The sequence below is a fragment of the Podarcis liolepis genome, assembly GCF_965112155.1.
Source record: "Podarcis liolepis genome assembly, chromosome: 6".
NCBI lineage: Eukaryota > Metazoa > Chordata > Lepidosauria > Squamata > Lacertidae > Podarcis > Podarcis liolepis.
The window spans coordinates 73900346-73919328 of NC_139559.1; the positions used below are offsets into that span (position 1 = coordinate 73900346).

Genomic DNA, 18983 nt, shown 5'->3' on the forward strand with positions numbered 1-18983 from the left:
CCTCTGTGAGCCTATCGGAGGTGGAGCTGATGGGGGGAGCATGTGAGGGTTGTGTGTGTGTGTGTGTGTTCTCCCCTATCAACTTGTTAAATAACCAAAGAATAGGGGAATATGTTGGGAAGGAAAATCTTTCCTTTCAGGGCAAGTGTATGAAAGCTCAGACCTGGAGCACAAAGGCGGCCTCCCAGGCCTCTCCATCCAGTCCTCAAGAGTCTCCCCAGGCAGGCCACACTTCTTCCCCCAGACTCCACCCATTATTTCCCCTGCTGCATGCCTTCCTTGGGTGCATTAGCCTGATCAGAAAGTGTCCCTGAACCGCGATGATTCCTCTTGCTTGTCTGGCTGGCTGGCTGGATGACTGGCTGTCTGGCTGGAGCTTATCCTTCCTAGCTGTGGCAATTGCAGAGCAGAGGGAACTCAGGGCACTTTCCTGGCTTTGGCTAGAAGACTAGTGTTGTGCTCTTGGACACTGCACAAGGTGTCAGCTTGCTCCTCCTCCTTCTCCAGGTGATGGCCAGGACAGTGGGGGCCCACAGTGAACCTGATAGAACACAAACAGGGAGAGATGTTTTGAGACAGTAGGAAAACACGGAACTGGATAAGGAATGGCACTGTGAATCATTAGTGAAAGAAATGGCAGCTTGGCGTTTCCCATCTGTCTGGCTGAAATGCAATGTGTTTCTTTACAGTGGGGAATCAAAGCCTGGTATGAATATTAGGAAGCCTCCTCTTGCCTTTGCTTGCCAAGAGAGCAACAACCTCTGTTTACTGCATTTCAGGCTTCATCTTTTCTCTCTCCCAGCCCAGCCACTGACCTCAGGAAACCAGAGCTAGAAGGTCTAGATTTGGCACAGCTGCCCACAGGCCTGCCTTATCCCTTATGTTCAACTTGAAAATTCAATGTGACATTTGCATTGTCTCTGCTTAAATATATACTTGGATCTATTCAAAGCGTTGGAAGGTCAGGAAATTCTTGTTATGCCCAGCTTTCTTCTCTGATTCACCAAGCATCTGTACACCTGTGGTCCTCGGATGAAGGGTGGTATAGGAATTTAATGAATAATAACGACAATAGTGATGATGCTACAAACAATGGAAACAATTGTCGAGATGGTTTTGCTGCTCTTCTAAAATATTCTGACGCTGAAATGAATATTCATGGTGTTTGGAGTGTGATGCAAACCAAGAGCTATGCTTGCTGTACCTTTCTCTGTCTATCCTATATAACCAGCCATCCATGCAATCTAAACTATATTTCTTTCATTTGCCATAATGACCCATACCTTTTACTATCACATGTACTGTCACTGTGGCTTAGGATATCTTCCTAAGTTGCATTCCATGGTGCACTGGGACTGCTTGTGGAAGAGAAAATTGACTCCCACACTTAGCATGTAGAACAACTTTGTATGGATCTTTAGATCCCAGGCTAGTAGAAGTTAGCAATAAGGGAAAACTGATCCATTCCTCTATCTTGAGAGGCACACATTTACCTGCTTTGCATTTTCTAAAGCAAACACACACACAAACATAAGATAACTATTACCAGCAGCTAGGGACTGGGCAGAAATGGGAAAAGGTCTCATTTAAAGGTGAACTTACCCATTTCAGACTACCTGAAACAATATGCAACCTGAAACGGCTATCAATTCAAATTAGCCCTTTACTGAATTTTGCAGTGTATTTCTTAAGCCATATGTGTACACAAATGCACATGTTTAAGTAAATCATGCATAAAAATGCATATATTAGCAAAAATAACAAGCAAAGTTTGTCATATCTGGGGAAAGAAAAATGTGTATATTAGGGGAAATTGCATACAAGCCTTCTGTATTAGAAGAAAATCTTGGTAAAATGCTGATGAATTTGCATGGGAATTATTTTTTTTTTTTAAGTTGCAATCTGATGTCGAGAACTGAATTTAAGACTGGAAGAATGAGAAACTGAGAGAAACCAAAATTGAGAGATTCACCCATTCCCACTGGCAACCCAAGAAACTGAAAGAATAGAAATTCCTTGCCCCCCCTTTCTCTTTATCCCCTGTACACTGCCATCTGTGCCACCTTGTGCCCTCCCTCCTTAAGATGTGCTTGGATGCAATCTCAAACTAAATCAGGAGGTTTTTTTTTAAAAGCAAGCAAGCAGAAGCTACTGCTCTGTTGCCCAGACAAAGGCAAAAGGTCAAGCTTCTGAAATTTTTACTAGGCCAGGCTCATCTGTGATTTCCCATTGTTCAAGAGAGAACTTGCATTCCAAACAGACAGAAAATACCAAGAATGATTTAAAGCAATGCTCTGCTTGACTAATGATCCACAATGTCATTCTTACTCATTGAGCAGAGAGGATGTAAACATGCCTAGGGTTGTGCCATTTTTAAGAAATGCAACACTTTCAACTGTTGCCCAAAGGCTGTGATTGTACTTTGTGCACAAAAGATAATCATTTTCCCACTGTAACTTTAAAAAATGAACTTAATTCAGAGTGTTACCTAGCACAGAGAATGCAGACTAATGGTAATGACCAGCAATTAATTATATGCGCATTCTATGTAATTGACAGTCAAGTGATCAAGTTTAACGGAGCTAGAGAAAAGCTTTATGTGTTTAGCATAAAAGCTGGGGGAACTATGCCTCACCTCCAAGGATTGCTAATTAACATGCTTTTAACCCTAGCTATGAGTATATTTATCCTTAGGATTGTAAGATGAGGGATGGGAGGCAATAAATATTTCCCGTGTTCAATTCTCCCTGTGCAAAACTCTTTCTTGCCACTTCCAGGTTTCTCTTCAGCTCAAATATGTTCTCTTTCTCTAATTGCTGCCCAAACCAGGCTCTGCATTTTGCAAAGAAAGAAAGAAAATACTTCCAAAACGAAAAACACTAGCTTCTCTACCTCCTTATGATCACTGCACCCGGGTCTTGTTTGCAGGCCAAAGATTGAGAATCCACTACATCCTACGGAAAAAGAACCGGAGTAGATGGAAAAGGCAATGAGAAATATCTTCCAAGGAGGACCTTGCACAGATTCAGTTGTGGGTCTCAGGGTTGTGGGTTTGAGCCCCCATTGGACAAAAAGATTCCTGAATTGCAGGGAGTTGAACTAGGTGACCCTCATGGTCTCTTTCAACTTTACAATTCTATGATAGAATGGAACAGATATGCCTCTGTGCCTGAAGCTACATGGAAGTAGAAAGCGCCACTGGTATTATATCCGGTGTAAGTTGGTTGGGCATCCTGACCTCAACAAAGAAATTGGGCTGGGGACATAGGCAACTGCCCTCTAACAGGAGCAACGCAGGAGCAGGGCCAATGAGTTCTCTCTCTCTCTCTCTCTCTCTCTCTCACACACACACACACACACACACACACACACACACACACTTTTAGGAGTCCAGGTTCCCAGCTTGATAACACAGTAAGCGTAGGTAATTAAAAAGGAGTATTTATTGCAAAAACAGATAGTTTTCCTTCCTGTCTAGTAGCCCTCCCATTCGCCAACTTCTTGGATTAGCTCCAACCACTTCCTGCTCTGACATGCTATCTCTGTGTTTATTCGTGCCTGTTTGAGCTTCCTGCGAGCTTTGACTGTGTTCTAGCCTGCTCTCCGCTACTGCTTTATCAGCCTACACTTCAAGGTCAGGAATAACCAAAGTCTGCAGCTGCCGGCTCTCCCCTGCCTGACTAACATCTAAGCCTCTCTGTTCTTGGCTGCTTTCTGCAGTTGGCTGTAAACCTTCACTAGGAGCTGGCTCATTCCTGACACCCACACACTCAAAATATTTTAAAGCAGACATTCCCCCCCCCCCTTTTGGTGTCTTCTCCTTCTCACTGTACTCAAACGTCTCCCTTTTCCATTCCCTTCTTTACCTAAACTTCTGCCATTATTTTAAACCATCATGTGTCGTCGTCGTCCGTCCCCCCAGTATCCCTCCCTTCTCACTCCCATGCCATAGCCACTGGTGTTGTGCAACCTGCCTTCACATTTGCTCCCCTATCTCATCTTGATTTCACATAAATCCAGGATTCTGATGAGGCACTACAAATCCTCTGATAGGGGCTACACAATGACATTCATACATTTTGTTAGAGAGAGAGAGAGAGAGAGAGAGAGAGAGAGAGAGAGAGAGAGAGATTTAAAGCATATTTTTCCTGTTCTTCAGTCAAGAAAATCTTCCAGAGCAGCATACAAAGATCAGTTATGAGACAATCCTTGTCCTCCGGTTTATAATCTTAAAGACATGACATGAAAAGGGATTTGAATGAAAGAGATGACACACAAACTTGGGTGTTAGACTTACTTCCGTTATCGCCTTTTGTTTTGTTTTGCTTTGTTTATTTATAGTCTGCCTGTCTGTCATATATGTATATACTTCCCACAAGAATATGAATAAATATATTTTCACGTGGGAAGTGCTGACTGTTCTTCAGATGTCACTAGATGTTAATGCACATTAACATTTGCACATAATGCACATAAACCAAGGCCACAATCCCATGTCCACTTACCTGTTGGTAAGTCCCATTGAATACAGTGGGATGTACTTCTGAGTAAACATGTCTAGAGTTGCAACTGTTATTCTCAAAAGAACTGGAAAAGATGTTATTTGAAGTCTCAAGCTGCAGATGGGGTGCAAAAGACCTTACTTCAAAATAGCTGTTGCATCATGATAAGATCACATGGAATTGTTCTCATATTGCCTTATTTATTTATTACATTTATATTTATATACTGCCCTTCCTTCCAAAGCAGTTGAGGGTGGCAAGCAATAAGTGGCAAAACAACAAAAGCATCTTTAAAACATTTTTTTAAAAAATCTATACAATCTCAAGGTGGCACTGGTTGCCTTTACATGCAATGCATCTTTCTTTTCCTCCTAAATATATATATACGTTCACTTGCCTTAAGGCTGAAATAAAATCAGACAATAGGCATATGATGTGTGTGTGTGTGTGTGTGTGTGTGTAGGGGTAGGTGTGTTATAAATATACCATATACATTTCCACAGTTCATAATCCTTCCCACTCCACTTAAACTTGATTCTGAAAGCAGCTCATAGCAAGCAAGAGCCAGTGTGGTGTAGTAGTTCAGAGCGGTAGCCTCGTAATCTGGGGAACCGGGTTCGTGTCCCCACTCCTCCACATGCAGCTGCTGGGTGACCTTGGGCTAGTCACACTTCTCTGAAGTCTCTCAGCCTCACTCACCTCACAGAGTGTTTGTTGTGAGGGAGGAAGGGAAAAGGAGATTGTTAGCTGCTTTGAGGCTCCTTAGGGTAATGATAAAGCAGGATATCAAATCCAAAATCCAATACCATACAGTCAAACCTCGGTTCCTGAATGGCTCCGTTTTCAAACGTTTTGGCTCCCGAACGCTGAAAACCCGGAAGTAAATGCTCTGGTTTTCGAACATTTTTTGGAACCCGAATGTCTGATATGGCTTGACTGTAATGAGCTCTTGCAACCAACTGCAACCTCGGTTGTTGAACATTTCAGAAGTTGAATGGTCATCCAGAACTGATTATGTTCGATAACTGAGGTTTGACTGTACCTGTTAAATCAGTTCAGAATTCTGATTGGGATGGTGTGAGGGTTCGTTCTCAACTGGGCTTGGATCCAGGCACAACTGAAAGGTTTAAAAAAATGCTCCACAGGCCCAGAATTAGGCAGGAGGTTATTTTTGTCTGCTTGGTTGCAGCTATATCAGTATATCTAGAACAACTGGAATGTATTACAACGAACTCCACAATATACGATATTATTTGCAAAGAACACCCACATTTCTTTTCCCATCGCATATTTTTCCCCATTCCTCAGCATTTTCCTTCAAGGAGCTGCCTATAAACTGCTGTTATTTCTGTTCATGCTTTGTGCTTCGCCTTTCATATTTTATTTAATTTTTTTTGCTTCACTTGAAGTGCTGGTTAGATGACAGTACATAATGTGGAAAATATGTCTAACTCGATTCTGTCTGTGTAATTATTGTACATTTTGCAGAGTCGAGGCATTGGTAATGGTCAAGAGGAGCCATTCCAGCAGAGCTCTTTTAAAGCACGCCTCTTTAGGGTTTTCTCCTGGATAGTAGGAATGGACCAGTTTGAGCATCTTCATATAAGGCAATAAACGTATGTGCGCATAGAAGCGCACTGGTGTGCTTGACGTGTGTTCTCACGAAGGCGGACATGTTAGCCTTCAGTGCAGGTGAAGGGCATTTTGAGAAACAGAATTTTTGTGAAGTATTCTTTTGTATTCTATACTTGGTTTGCCTTTGCTGTAACGGGGAGGCAAAAAGAATTCATTTGCTGAGGAGATGTGCATTTGCAAAATTTGTGCTTCAGCACCGACATCTTTCATAAGATCATTTTAATGCTCTGAAATCAGATCTAGAATACAAAGTATAAATAAGGAGTCTGTAGTCAAAATTTATATACAGATCTCCCCTTTTATATACAGCCCCTTTCTTATTTTTCACAAAACATATTTTATATGACTATGATACAGTGGTGCCTCGCAAGACGAAAAGAATCCGTTCCGCGAGTCTCTTCGTCTTGCGGTTTTTTCGTCTTGCGAAGCAAGCCCATTAGCGGCTTAGCGGATAACGCTATTAGCGGCTTAGCGGGCTTATCGGATCAGCTGATAAGCGGCTTAGCAGCTTAGCGGATCAGCTGATAAGCGGCTTAGCGGATCAGCTGATAAGCGGCTTAGCGGATCAGCTGTTAAGCGGCTTAGCGGCTTGGGAAAAAGGGGGGGGGGACCCGCAGGAACTCACAAGACATTTTCGTCTTGCGAAGCAAGCCCATAGGAAATTCGTTTTGCGAAGCACCTCCGAAACCTTTAGTCTAGTGGGTTTTCCGTCTTGCGAGGCATTCGTCTTGCGGGGCACCACTGTACTCTTTCATATCTTTTTTAAAAAATAAAAATGATAGAATAAACATTTAGCATAGTGCTAAATATGCTGAAATGTTTGATCGAAAACCTGCACTTGAGGTTCAGCCTTCGCATCCTGCTTTCCTAGTGGGAGGGTGATTTTACTGGTTTGATCCCTTTGGGTTTTCGTGTTATGCCATTTTCTCTGGTTTTCCTCCTGTGATACATTGGTGGGAAATAATCATTACAATGCATGCTGCGCTTCTAATCTTTTCTGTTGCTGCTGCCAGTTACTGCCTCTGACGATTAGAACAAAACAAACTCGTGTAGTGCTCTGGTAGGAAGCCAAAGAGGAGGCTGATGCGAACTAATTGTGAGCACTGACGGGTAGAAACAAACATTCGTTTGGGAGCCTGTGTGTGTGTGCTGCTTGCTCGCACGACATTTCAATTTGTCTGCTGTGTGTGTGTGCTGTGGGAGTTGCACCTCAAGGACTTGCTAAAGATTGCATGGTTAGAAAACTCCAGAGTTCACCAATTAGGGGTCGGACATATTACAAGACCCCTTACATGATCAAATATCTGCATTAGAATATACATCTCCTCAAGCTTAGATTTCACAAAGTCGCATTTTAAAGAGCAAGGCTCGTAGCTCATTATTGCAGGTGACTAAAGGCGTTCCTGAAGAATAATCGTATGAATGATTATTTGAACAACCGGCAACGGTGTGTGAAGGGTTGTGGCAGGATGGCAGCAGTAGCCTTCCGGTGACAAAGTGTGCCAAGAGAGGAAGGGAGTGCACACAATTGCAGGACACCTTCGCCCAGCCCAAAGCTCCCTCAATGTCATGGACTTGTTGGACGCAGAGGGATGAGGGGATGAGTGGTGGGACAACAAAGAGGGAGAAGACTGGAGGGAGGAGGTGTTGGAAGCTGAAAAGTTAACAGGGTTTAGTGAGCAGGGAGAGTCTGTGGCAGAGAGAAGTCCAGAATCAGAATCAGAAGCTGAAGCAGGAGAGGAGAGGAGGGAGGCCAAGAGGCAGAGATGAGTCTGGCTGGTGAAGAGGCATGGGTGTCTCCTCTTTCTTTTGCAAGAAGCTCCCTTCCCCTCTGGTCTCCCAGAACTTGGAGACGCATGAAGTAGGAGGAGCATAGAATGGCCTACAGGCACAATCTCTGATTGCTTGGGAAACACCCTGGAGAGGAGGAATCATAGCCGGCTGTCAGGAGGCATGGACCTTTAGTCTTGGCAACTGCTTCATGGGGTCAAGACTTGAGTTGCTGTGCTCATTAGGCCTGACACTTCTGTCCAGATCCTGTTTTACTAATAGAGAGTTAACTCCAGCTTGCTCGGTGTGATTAACTGTTGGGCTGCTCCTGTCACTCAACCTCACTGCCATCCCATCCAAATGTTGTAATCTGCCCTGGGACGTTCAGGTGATGAGCAGGAAATAAATAAATAAGTAGGTCTTAACACTTAATTCAAGTGCTGGAGACCCAGCCAAAATCAGAGAAAGTCATACAAAAGTCCTGTTGAAATTAATGGGACATCAATTGGTCACAATTAACTTACCATATTGACTTCAAGGGGACTTAAGCACCTTGACAAATGTATGCCCTGTATCTTCCATCTAGAACATCCTTTTTTTTTGCCATCAACCTTTTCTGGTTAAAAACTAAATGACAGGCTTATTTTGAATGCCACAATTTGCTACTGAGTACTTGGTTGTAAAAGCAAAATGCCATGCAAATCTGTGACTGTGGGCCTCAGATAATTTGTCAGTATAGTTGGACTTAAGTTTCTGTTTACAGAAGACCACAGTTTGTGTTTTATATAAAAACGTGTATTTTTAAATGTTTGCTAATGTGCACAAACAATGGAGAAATAGAATCATCCTGTTGAAAGAAGCAGAGTGTAGAGCAGATCAAATAAAGGGGGCATCTCACTGATTGAAAAAGAAGAAGTGCTGTTAATGTGTACTGTCAATGAGCAAATGTCATTTTCATTCTAACATTTTGCTGCTTCATTCTGTGCCATATGTCTCTCTGGGAGTAATTAATACTTTTTTTAAAGTGAAAATGAAGGAAGGAAGAAATGCAGCATTAAAATTGTATTAACAATGAAACACAATATGATCCGCAATCAGACGCTGTCTAATTTGTTGCCTGGAATTTAAATCCTAATTATTATAAGATCCTTATAGAATTACACCTAAGTTACCCAATACTCACATTGCTAAGCAATGGCAAATAAAGTAAATGTAGAAACAAGGTGAAACTAAATGTTATTATAAAAGAGAAACATTAGGTCCTCAGTCCCATATTTTCCTTGTAATGAAAATACAGGTGGAGGACGTCTGTCCTACTCTGTGGTCCAGCAAGACAAAACCTAATTGGGGTGCAAGGTGGATACAATACATTGGAAAACAAAGATCTCTGATGTTGTTCCAGCAAGGAACAAGCTGAAACTGAGTCTTATATAATTGTAGTAATAGCCGGTGCAGCCTGGAAGGAGCACCTGCTCTACAAGATGCTATTTGATCCAAAGGGCCTCAGCCTTCTCCTGTAATCTCCTACTTTTCTGGAGAAGAGGACCCTCTGGGAGCCTTCCAGTGGAGTCCTCTGAGTCAGAAGATGCCAGTGCCCAGAGCCAGCCCACCCCTGAGGCAAGGTGAGGTGATGGCCTTGGGTGGCAGGATCCACAGGGCAGCAGATCCTGATGTAGTTCTTTATCCCCCCCCTACTTGTTCCTGATGTAGAATTTAACTCTCCACTTCTTCCCAGACAGAAAGTGGGGGAGCCATTTTGTTGTTCGCCAAAATGTCTTCAGCCGGCCCTGGCAGTGCCACATCCTTGGGCCAGGGGGAGGGGGCTCTGCTGCCCCCCAGGTTCATCTGATAGCAGTACTTCTGGGGCTGGCCCTATGTGCCCCTCGGGTTCTGAGTCCTTGCCTCCATCACCTAATGAAGAGAAAGAAGCCTGACTCTGGGCCCCTGACAATTTCCAAGCAAGAACTGTCGGGTAGGAAAGTAGTATTTAACCCAGGCATAGATAAACTCGGCCCCCCAGATGTTTTGGGACTACAACTCCCATCATCCCTGACCACTGGTCCAGTTAGCTAGGGATGATGGGAGTTGTAGTCCCAAAACATGTGGAGGGCCGAGTTTGCCTATGCCTGGCTTAACCCTTCTCCTACCTGCTGATTCACCCTGCAAAGGCTGTTTTTCATGTTTTTTACCTCAAGTGTCCTGCAAAACTGGCAGTCAGTCAGAACAGAGGAAAATCAGCTGGGGAGGGTTGGGAGTTTCAAGAGAGAATTGGCAAGTGTGTTATATATGTTGTGGCGGCAGCAGGTTAAGTACCGCACACTCCTTTGGAATATTCATTCTTCCTTCAAATGTCCCCTTCACCTCCCCACATTCACATTGCGTTGACAATGCCCTAAAATGGGTGGAGTCTTGTGAAACATTTTGGACTTCTTGCAGGAATGTGTATTTGCACCACCACAGCGCAACAAAACTCCAAAAGCACTCGACCATTCCCAAAGTTGGTAGGGTAGGAAATGCACATTGTTGCTTTGTCAGTTACTGTATAGACTTTTAATTGTTTTCTTCTCTCCCTCTATCTCCCCCAACCCCACTCCTTTTTTTACATTTTTGTAGAACCACATCACGGCCTTTGCAGAAGTCACATGATGTTGAGACGGATGTCTATTCGCTGCACTGGACGTCATCCCTTTTCACAGTTCACTCATAATAACTGACATGTTTTCCAGCAGAGGAGAAAAATAAAACTTTTGTCTGGTTTTATGACCTGATTAGCAGCATTAAGATTTACATCAGCCTATGAAGAACATGCCAGAAATGTCAAAAGTTAGGAATATTTTCCAACAAAAAGCATTGCACCATTTAGGGGATGAGGGTTTTGGGGAGGGGAGGTATTGGGAAAGCATGAATCTGTTCACATCACATAAATATATCATTTCCCATCTCTGGCTCCCCCCCCCCCCACCTAGCTATGTAAGTATCCAATGGAACATTATTATGTCTGATTTTTCATTGTTACTTATTTTTACATTTTAGCATGACACTTGTTCCCATCCAAACAGATTTCAGTGCATACACTTCTTTTTCTTTTCTTTTTTCTTTTCTAAAAATCCCATACTCAAATGCCGTTTGCACTTCGTATTATGCCGTGTTTCACATACACATTTATATGTTAAGACTGGTGCTTCTGCTTTTGAAGAAACAACAACAACAACCCGCCAATTTTTACTGTAATAAGTATATTGTATCATAATTTTAAAACAAATTATTTATTTGGATATTTTCCTGACTTCATGTGGTTGAATAGTTGATTTTGTAGTTCTTGAATGTCTACAATGTACCCTGTAGTTAGGATTAGAAGTGAGAACACTTAGGCATTGGGATATCCTATTATTTTAGCGATTAACAATCTCATACTGAAGGTTAATGGCTCTGTTCTGAGGTCCAGCATATTCTCCCCACCCCCATTTGTAACATAAAAGTAAAATGATTGCTTTCGTTGATAGTACTTGAAGGTTAATGTGACATAGCTAGCAACCTGTTTCCAAAAGTGATCTCAAAACCTTTGATTCTGGCATGAAGAAGGAGCAATATATAAGATGTGCTTGGCTCCCAGCCTGAGGGGTCCTCACATCTTTCTCCCTTGTTCTGATGATGACGATGATCTTTGTTATTATTATTTTAATTTATCACCTACCCTTCACCACAAGGTTCCAAGGTGGGTTGCAACAATTTAAAATATTATATTACAAAATACTTTAAAAACAAATTACAGTCACAATAATAGTATGGGTCCTAAAATATATGTTGTAGCTGTGAAAAGCTAGGGTTAAGAGTTGCTTCTTCATTGTTTCGTGGAAACTACACAATGAAGGTGTTGGACACACCTCTGTGGGAGGGAATCCACTGCCATAGAGAATACCCTATCCTGGGCTGACATGCCCCCAAACCTTAGAGGGTGGTGGAACCATCAAGAGGTTGCCTTCTGCTGATCTGAGATCTGTCCCCATCCTTTGTGTGAAGCAGTGGTGAATGATGGATCCTCCAATGCTAGAGAGTGAAGCTTTATAGGACAAGGAGAAGGTTGGCCAACATGGAGTAGCCGACAGAGTGGGCCAGAGTTCCTCCCACTGGCACATTATTGCTGTAGCAATGGGTTTCCCTATTCCTTTTACAAGTACGTGGACTTAAGATGCCCAGCTCTGCTTCACTGATATCAGTTTCAGCACATGCCTCTGTTCTGCAGCAGCTATGGCTAGGTGTATGATCAAGAATAAATCACTGACAACTTAATGATATAGCCCTGTTCACCCTAACAGTACCAGATCAATGTGAATGGTTTGTAAGGATTCTGTAGTCATTTCAATACCTAATGTAACCATGTTCTATCGCAGTGCTCTGCTATTTCTCCTGGACCTGGATTCACCATCTCTTACGACTTTCTCCCGACTCCTCTCTTCCCCCAAAAGTGGAAGCACTGCTGCTATGGTTCACCTTAAGTCATGTTGTAGGTGGTCTGGAGCACTAACTCCCATTTTTACTGAAGGATAAAATCTGGATTTGGTCACTTCGGGTCCCATCTCTAAGTCACCAATGCCAACCCCCTTGTTGATTTGTTGACTACAACCCACAGTGTGAAGTGTACCGCTCCCTACTGCTTAAGGCACTCTTGAAAATGGGATTCAGGCTTCCAAATAAAGGGTCTTTTCACATTGCCTTTCAAACACCATAACAACCAAAGTAAAATGGGGCTATATCACAGCCTTGCTATGCCAGGAGGCTTCATGTTTTAGTTTCTTTAGTCTGGGAGGCAGTAGGGGATGGCTGCTTTTTTTTCCTTTGAAAGGACTTGTGAAAAATGGTCTTGAAAATGGTAAGAAGTTTAACCAAAGTACTATCATCCTTCCAATTATTTATTGTATATCTCAGGAATTTTTTCAGTTACACCAGGAAAGTATGTGAGAATACACAAGAGAAGGCCTAGTGAACAATTTTGCACATGTTCCTATTTTTCAAAATCACAAAGGAACATAAAATCCAAAACATCTGTATTTTGAGATCTAGTTTACCCTGGCAACCTACACACATATTTTCACATTTCCTCCCCGGTGTGTCAAAGTGAGCTAGGCCTTTCTACAACAGACTTGGCACACAATCCAAGTTATGCACCTTTATATTCCCTTGATTTCACTGAGAAAGTTAGGCATGCACTTAATTTCCTCCATTTGAAATCAGAGGGAGGGAAAAAATGCTACCCCTTGCCCTGATTAGCTCCCTTCCCTTTCCATTAATTGCTTTGAGCAAACATGCTGTGACTTCCCTAGTAAAAAGGTAACCCAGCTCTTTGTTCCTGCTAAAGTGAAATTTGTACAGGGCAAATGTCCAAGGAAAATTGTCCCTTGAGCCATGCTTCACCCATATACTTCATGTTTTGCTCTGTCTGGCAGCAGGAGATGAAATTCTATGTGGCTCGTGTACACTTGCCAAATTTTTAATCAAATGATGTGGTGCTCCGTGCCATCCACAATTATTCTCATGGGCATTTTATTATCTTCATTCAGCATGGCAAATTAAACTCTGTTCTCATCAACAGAAGATCCAAATTCTACGATCATCAGAATTACATGACTTTGGCCTTTTCTAGAGTTTGCTACTTCAGACTGAGGGTTATGGGGAGGGGGGTCAATACACCCTCTTGTTAAAACCCTCTGAAGCTTTCTCAGACTAGCATGCCGTAAAGGTTGCAACATAATCTTCAACATGTTACCTTCCTGTGTGCAGGAAAGCTAATTGTTGTCAATGTTTCCTTATGTGATCTCCCCCTTGCAGTCTGAAGTGATGCAGTCTGAAAGAGCTTGTACCATGTGATTCTGCTAATTGTGTAGCTTGACTCAAAGTGCACGATATTTCTTTCAGAGATAGATCAAATGCCCTCTTGTATCCAGCCTGCACGATGGATGGTGATGACCATGTAACTTCAATAGCCAATTTCCAGCTCTTGGTCTAGAAGCATTCTTAAGGAGGGGACATGTCTTCTCTAGGGATGGATACAGTTGTGTGATTTTGGATCAGAGCCAGCTGGCATACAAGTGTCTCCCAAAGGTTATGTGATACTGTGTGGATCTTTTAAAAAAGAAGGGGGTAAAGTGGTCACTAGAAGCAAAGAATCGAGCCCTTAACTATAAGTCTAATGTGTGTTATGAGCATCATTTCTTAAAGGATCAATTTACGTTTGATAAATCATAGCATATCCCATATGCTCCCCTTGCTTGTTTCATTTCTTGGTCTAGCTGTTTAGGACCCTCCTTATGTACAATTGTTCACAACGAGGATTTCAGGGAAATCCTCGGCTGGTCAGTGCAGTACAGCAATTCTGCAGATTTTATATCTGATTCTTAAGTTCAGGAAGAGACTCTTTTATGTTAAAAGAAAGACTATTCTTTTTCAGCATATTGTCTTATGTAAATCAGCATGTAACTGAGTCTGTCTCTCAGGATTTATAAGAGCCTAGTATTTGGGTTAAATTGATCATGTTATCTTTGTGAATCAGCAGTAACAGGGTGGGGAAGAGACACACTGCTGTGTACTGTATTTTTAAATAAAGTAATTTTTTTCAAGCATACGTTGCAAGTTTCTTTCTTAGAGAAAGTCCCCTTGAGGGACTTGAAAAGTTGTCAGGCTGAGTGTTTGTAAGATGTGGTGAATAAGTGAGGTGCAGTGGTACCTCAGGTTACATATGCTTCAGATTACAGACTCTGCTAACCCAGAAATAGTACCTCGGGTTAAGAACTTTGCTTCAGGATGAGAACAGAAGTTGTGCTCTGGCAGCACGGCGGCACGGGAGGCCCCATTAGCTAAGTGGTGCTTCAGGTTAAGAACAGTTTTAGGTTAAGAATGGACCTCTGGAACAAATTAAGTACTTAACCTGAGGTACCGCTGTACTGGCATTTAAAATGGGAAAAAACAATGGGGGGGGGGACGAGCTTCAGTGGTAAGAAAGAAGTCGCCATATTTTTCTGGAGGAACCATGGAGAAACTGTGGTATGAATAAGTAAATGTATAAGTCTCTCAGAAGTCACCTCTGATGAGTTCTTCCATTATTCTAGATTCAGGTAGGTAGCCGTCTTGGTCTGATGCAAAACAAACAAACAAATAAATAAATAGATTAATTTTAAAATTGCCCAGTAGCACCTTAGAGACCAACTAAGTTTGTTCAGGAGCCAAACATTCTGGGTGTAAGCTTTCGTGTGCATGCACACTTCTTCAGATACATCTTAGTTGATCTCTAAGGTGCTACTGGGCAATTTTTTGAGTTCTTCCATGCACAGCATTTGAAATGTGAATTTGTGACAAGGCATATGGGGATACCAGCTGGGTGCACATCCATACTGATGTCCGTAGATGTATTTTCTGGCATTTCTGCAATTATGAAATGCAGAAGGCATATGGAGGCAGCAGCTGGGCTTGCAACTCTCTCCAGCTTTTACAAAAGTTCCTTCTAGAAATATATATTAAAAAAGGTGGGGATAATGTCACTCCCCACCCCCACCCCTGACTGCAAATTTCATGGCTATTTGCAGTTTCATTCTCACTCTAATGTGCTTTACAGAGAATCAGTTCATGGCCATTTTCAAATCATTTCCTGCATTTGTAACGACAGGGAGCTTTGCAAATTACTTAACAGTATTATGCATATGTGTCTGTATATTCCCTCCTCCTTCACCACCAAATCCTCCTATATACTGTGCTGAATGCAGGTGTGACTATAAGTGCTCTCCTGTGTTAGCGTAATATATTCAGGGGGAAAAGGGGCGAAAGATGATTGGGCATCTGGCGTGAAGGAAAAGGCAAAGCGAGAAAGAAAAGGGAGATAAAAATCCAAAGCTGCAGAGTAGAGATGCGGAAATTTACATTAATTTCTCCAAGTGGCACAAAGTCACAACAGTGTTGCTTTGCAGATTGGTGTATCTACAGTTGCCACATATACTGGAAAATTCTGGTAGTGTCCAGGGGCCAGAGGCTAACATGGCTGCCTGAAGGGGATTTTAAATTTAAGATGAAATGTCTGGGATTTTGTCTGTTCCCCGGTGGAAGCACAAGCGCTGTGGAGAGGTTGTTTCCTTGTTGCCTCCCAGATGGCAATTTCGGAAGGCTGCTCACCACCCTGCTGCCAGCAGCTGCTGATCTCCGAAAAAAGGCTCAGCAATTGTGTCTGGATTCTTACCTCCTGAAATATGGGAACCCTAGCAAATATGGCTGCCATCTCTTTCTTGTAATACTGTGCAGAGCAGTTTGCAGCAAGTTCAGAAGACGAATTAGAGAAGATATCAAGTGTTTAAGATACTCTCAGGAGGCCCACAGCCAGGCATCTAGTCCTGTTCGACTGCAAAATGGCAGGATGTGTCAGCTCTTGACACTGGTCTGTGGATGGTGGTGCCAACTGGGAGTTGTTACCTTATTTGAATGACTAGTTCTTTTCCCTCAAAAAACTGAGGCATGTGAGCTTGCTGAGACCTTGCCATGCATTAATATTTGAGGAGATTTCCAGGCTCCTAGCCAGAGCCACACTGGCAGCCATAACAGATATTGGTGCACTGTTGTCATAATGTACTTGGTGTTCTAATCCTTTCAGGGACCAGTGACAACAATTCTGGAAACTACGTAGGCACACACACAGGTTATAGGCACACACTTTGAAAGTAACTGTTGTCTTGAGGATTGGCTTCTTCTCATTTTGTCCTGCAGGCCTTGGAGATACACTAATCTCATTCTAGAAGCCGGGCTTTTAGTGTTGCAGCTGCAGCCCTTTGAAATCAATTTACAGCTGAAATTAGAAAGTTGCTTAGCATCATCATGTTGCGAGGCAGGACTGTTGAAGACATTTTTTGTTTAAGAAGCTTCTCCCTGAAGTGTGACCTCCATCATATAAAGAATACAGTGGTACCTTGGGTTACATACGCTTCAGGTTACAGACTCCGCTAACCCAGAAATAGTGCTTCAGATTAATAACTTTGCTTCAGGATGAGAACAGAAATCGTGCTCCAGCAGCGGGAGGCCCCATTAGCTAAAGTGGTGCTTCAGGTTAAGAACAGTTTCAGGTTAAGTACGGACCTCCGGAACAAATTAAGTACTTAACCTGAGGTACCACTGTATTGGTGGTCTAATTTTAGAAATGGTTTTATTATTTTTAGAATCTGTATTTCATCTTATTGCACACTACAGATTGCTTGGGCTGCAAAGTATTTTGAAATAACAGTAATATGAATGGGGAGAAACCTGGCATCCAATTTTCTTTACCTCTCTTCCATACCTGGAGGGGCTGCCTTTAGTGAGGTAGGTGTCCACTTCAAACTATACTTAACGTATATAACATATATAAAGGGCTGTCTAGTTTCAAAATAAAGAACTGTAAGAAGGGAGTTGCCCACCAACAATTAGCATCTACATAACAGACTGTGCTGGCACACAGATCTCATGATTTCAGTCTCCCCACCCACAAGATGAAATGTGTTTCTATTTAAATTATAGTAATTATTTCTAAATTTTCATCTGTACATATACATTGATAGCATTATTTTCAATTTATGATGGGGTGGAAGTTTCGCAGGCTACGAAGGTCTTGCTCACAAATTTATTGACAGCTGTGCGAGTTGCTATAGCTAGGAAGTGGAAGGGGAAAGGTGAATATAAAATGGAAGAATGGTATAAAGAGGTGTGGGATATAGCCATTAATGATAAATTAACATGTGCTATTAAGATAAGACGGGGAATATGCAGGAGAAATGATTTTGAGGCGATATGGAAGGTGTTTGTAGAATTTGTACTCTTAAAATGGAAAAGGGTCACACCATTGCAAGAGGTGTTGCAATTTTGAAAGTTGGATAGTTACAATGGAATGGTCTTGCGGGTGGGGTGCACATTTTTATTCTTATTAATTATGATTACTTTGTCAAAATAAAAAACTATAAAAATATACATATAAATTTACTATGATGAAATGTACAGTCGTATCTCAGAAGTCAGACAGAATCTGTTCCAGAAGTCCATTCAACTTCCAGAACACGGCTTCTGATTGGCTGCAGGAAGCTCCTGCAGCCAATCAGAAGCCCCGGAAGCTCCGTCCAACGTTCAGCTTCGGAAAGAACATTCAAAAACCAAAACACTCACTTCCGGTTTTCGAACGTTTGGGAGCCAAAACGTTCGACTCCCGAGGTGCCCGGGAGCCAAGGTACGACTGTATTGCATTTCCATTTAAATATTAATAACATAATAATTTCTAATTTTGTATTTATACATATTCATTGACATATGCAATTTTTATGAAAACCTGACATTTTGGGAGTGGGGAACGATACATAAATGGCCACCCTACCAATCAGCTGAGGGGAACTGGAGTCCAAATTCAGCCTTTCCTCTTGCTCTGTTAACAGCTGATTGGTTGGATTTCACCTTTTCCTTCAACAGGCTGAGCTCCTGAGCAGGCTGAAAAATTGTTTGCACAACCCCCATTGGTTCATGTGATTCCCCGTTCATACAATGAAGCATACACTGAAGCCTGCTTTTCTGACCTTACAGCTCCCAGCTACAGTTAAATGGCAAGCAATAACAAATGTAATTGTATGTAATTGTAAATGCAACAAATGTAATTTTTTATAAAATGCTTTGTCATTATTGTTTTCAATAGAACGCAGAAAACAGGGAAGAATAGCCTTTTGAGCCTTGCTGTGAATCTCTCTTTGTGTCCCTCCCTCCTGGAAACTGAAATGGTGCTCTAAAATTGTATTATAAACATCATAATCATAACCATTTGGATCAGAACTCAATATTCAGCTAGCACCGAGACACAGTTGGTGTGCCTGTAAGCAGTAAAGACACCAGTCAGTAAAGAGAGGCAATGCATGATCTGAAAGTCGGATTGTTCCTGTTTTCACGATAATTTCGCTCACAGGGGATAACAGACAAAATACTCTGAGGAGAACGCAGGATTTTAAACAGAAAGGCCACCAAGCAAGTCTAAGGCAATATTGACTGTAGCTACAATTTAAAAATCTATAGGTCCCTTCCAAAAAAAATTATATT

The 18983-nt window shown here is 42.1% G+C and overlaps 1 protein-coding gene across 1 annotated transcript in view; it reads left to right on the forward strand.

The window, feature by feature from the left end:
• PLPPR5 (phospholipid phosphatase related 5) overlaps nucleotides 1-14521 on the forward strand; it is a 93678-nt gene extending 79157 nt beyond the window's left edge. Inside the window, exon 6 of the mRNA XM_083511229.1 lies at nucleotides 10521-14521. Coding sequence (XP_083367355.1) covers nucleotides 10521-10553 — 33 coding nt within the window. The 3' untranslated portion in view covers nucleotides 10554-14521. The remainder of the gene's footprint in view (nucleotides 1-10520) is intronic.
• Nucleotides 14522-18983: the final 4462 nt, after the last annotated feature.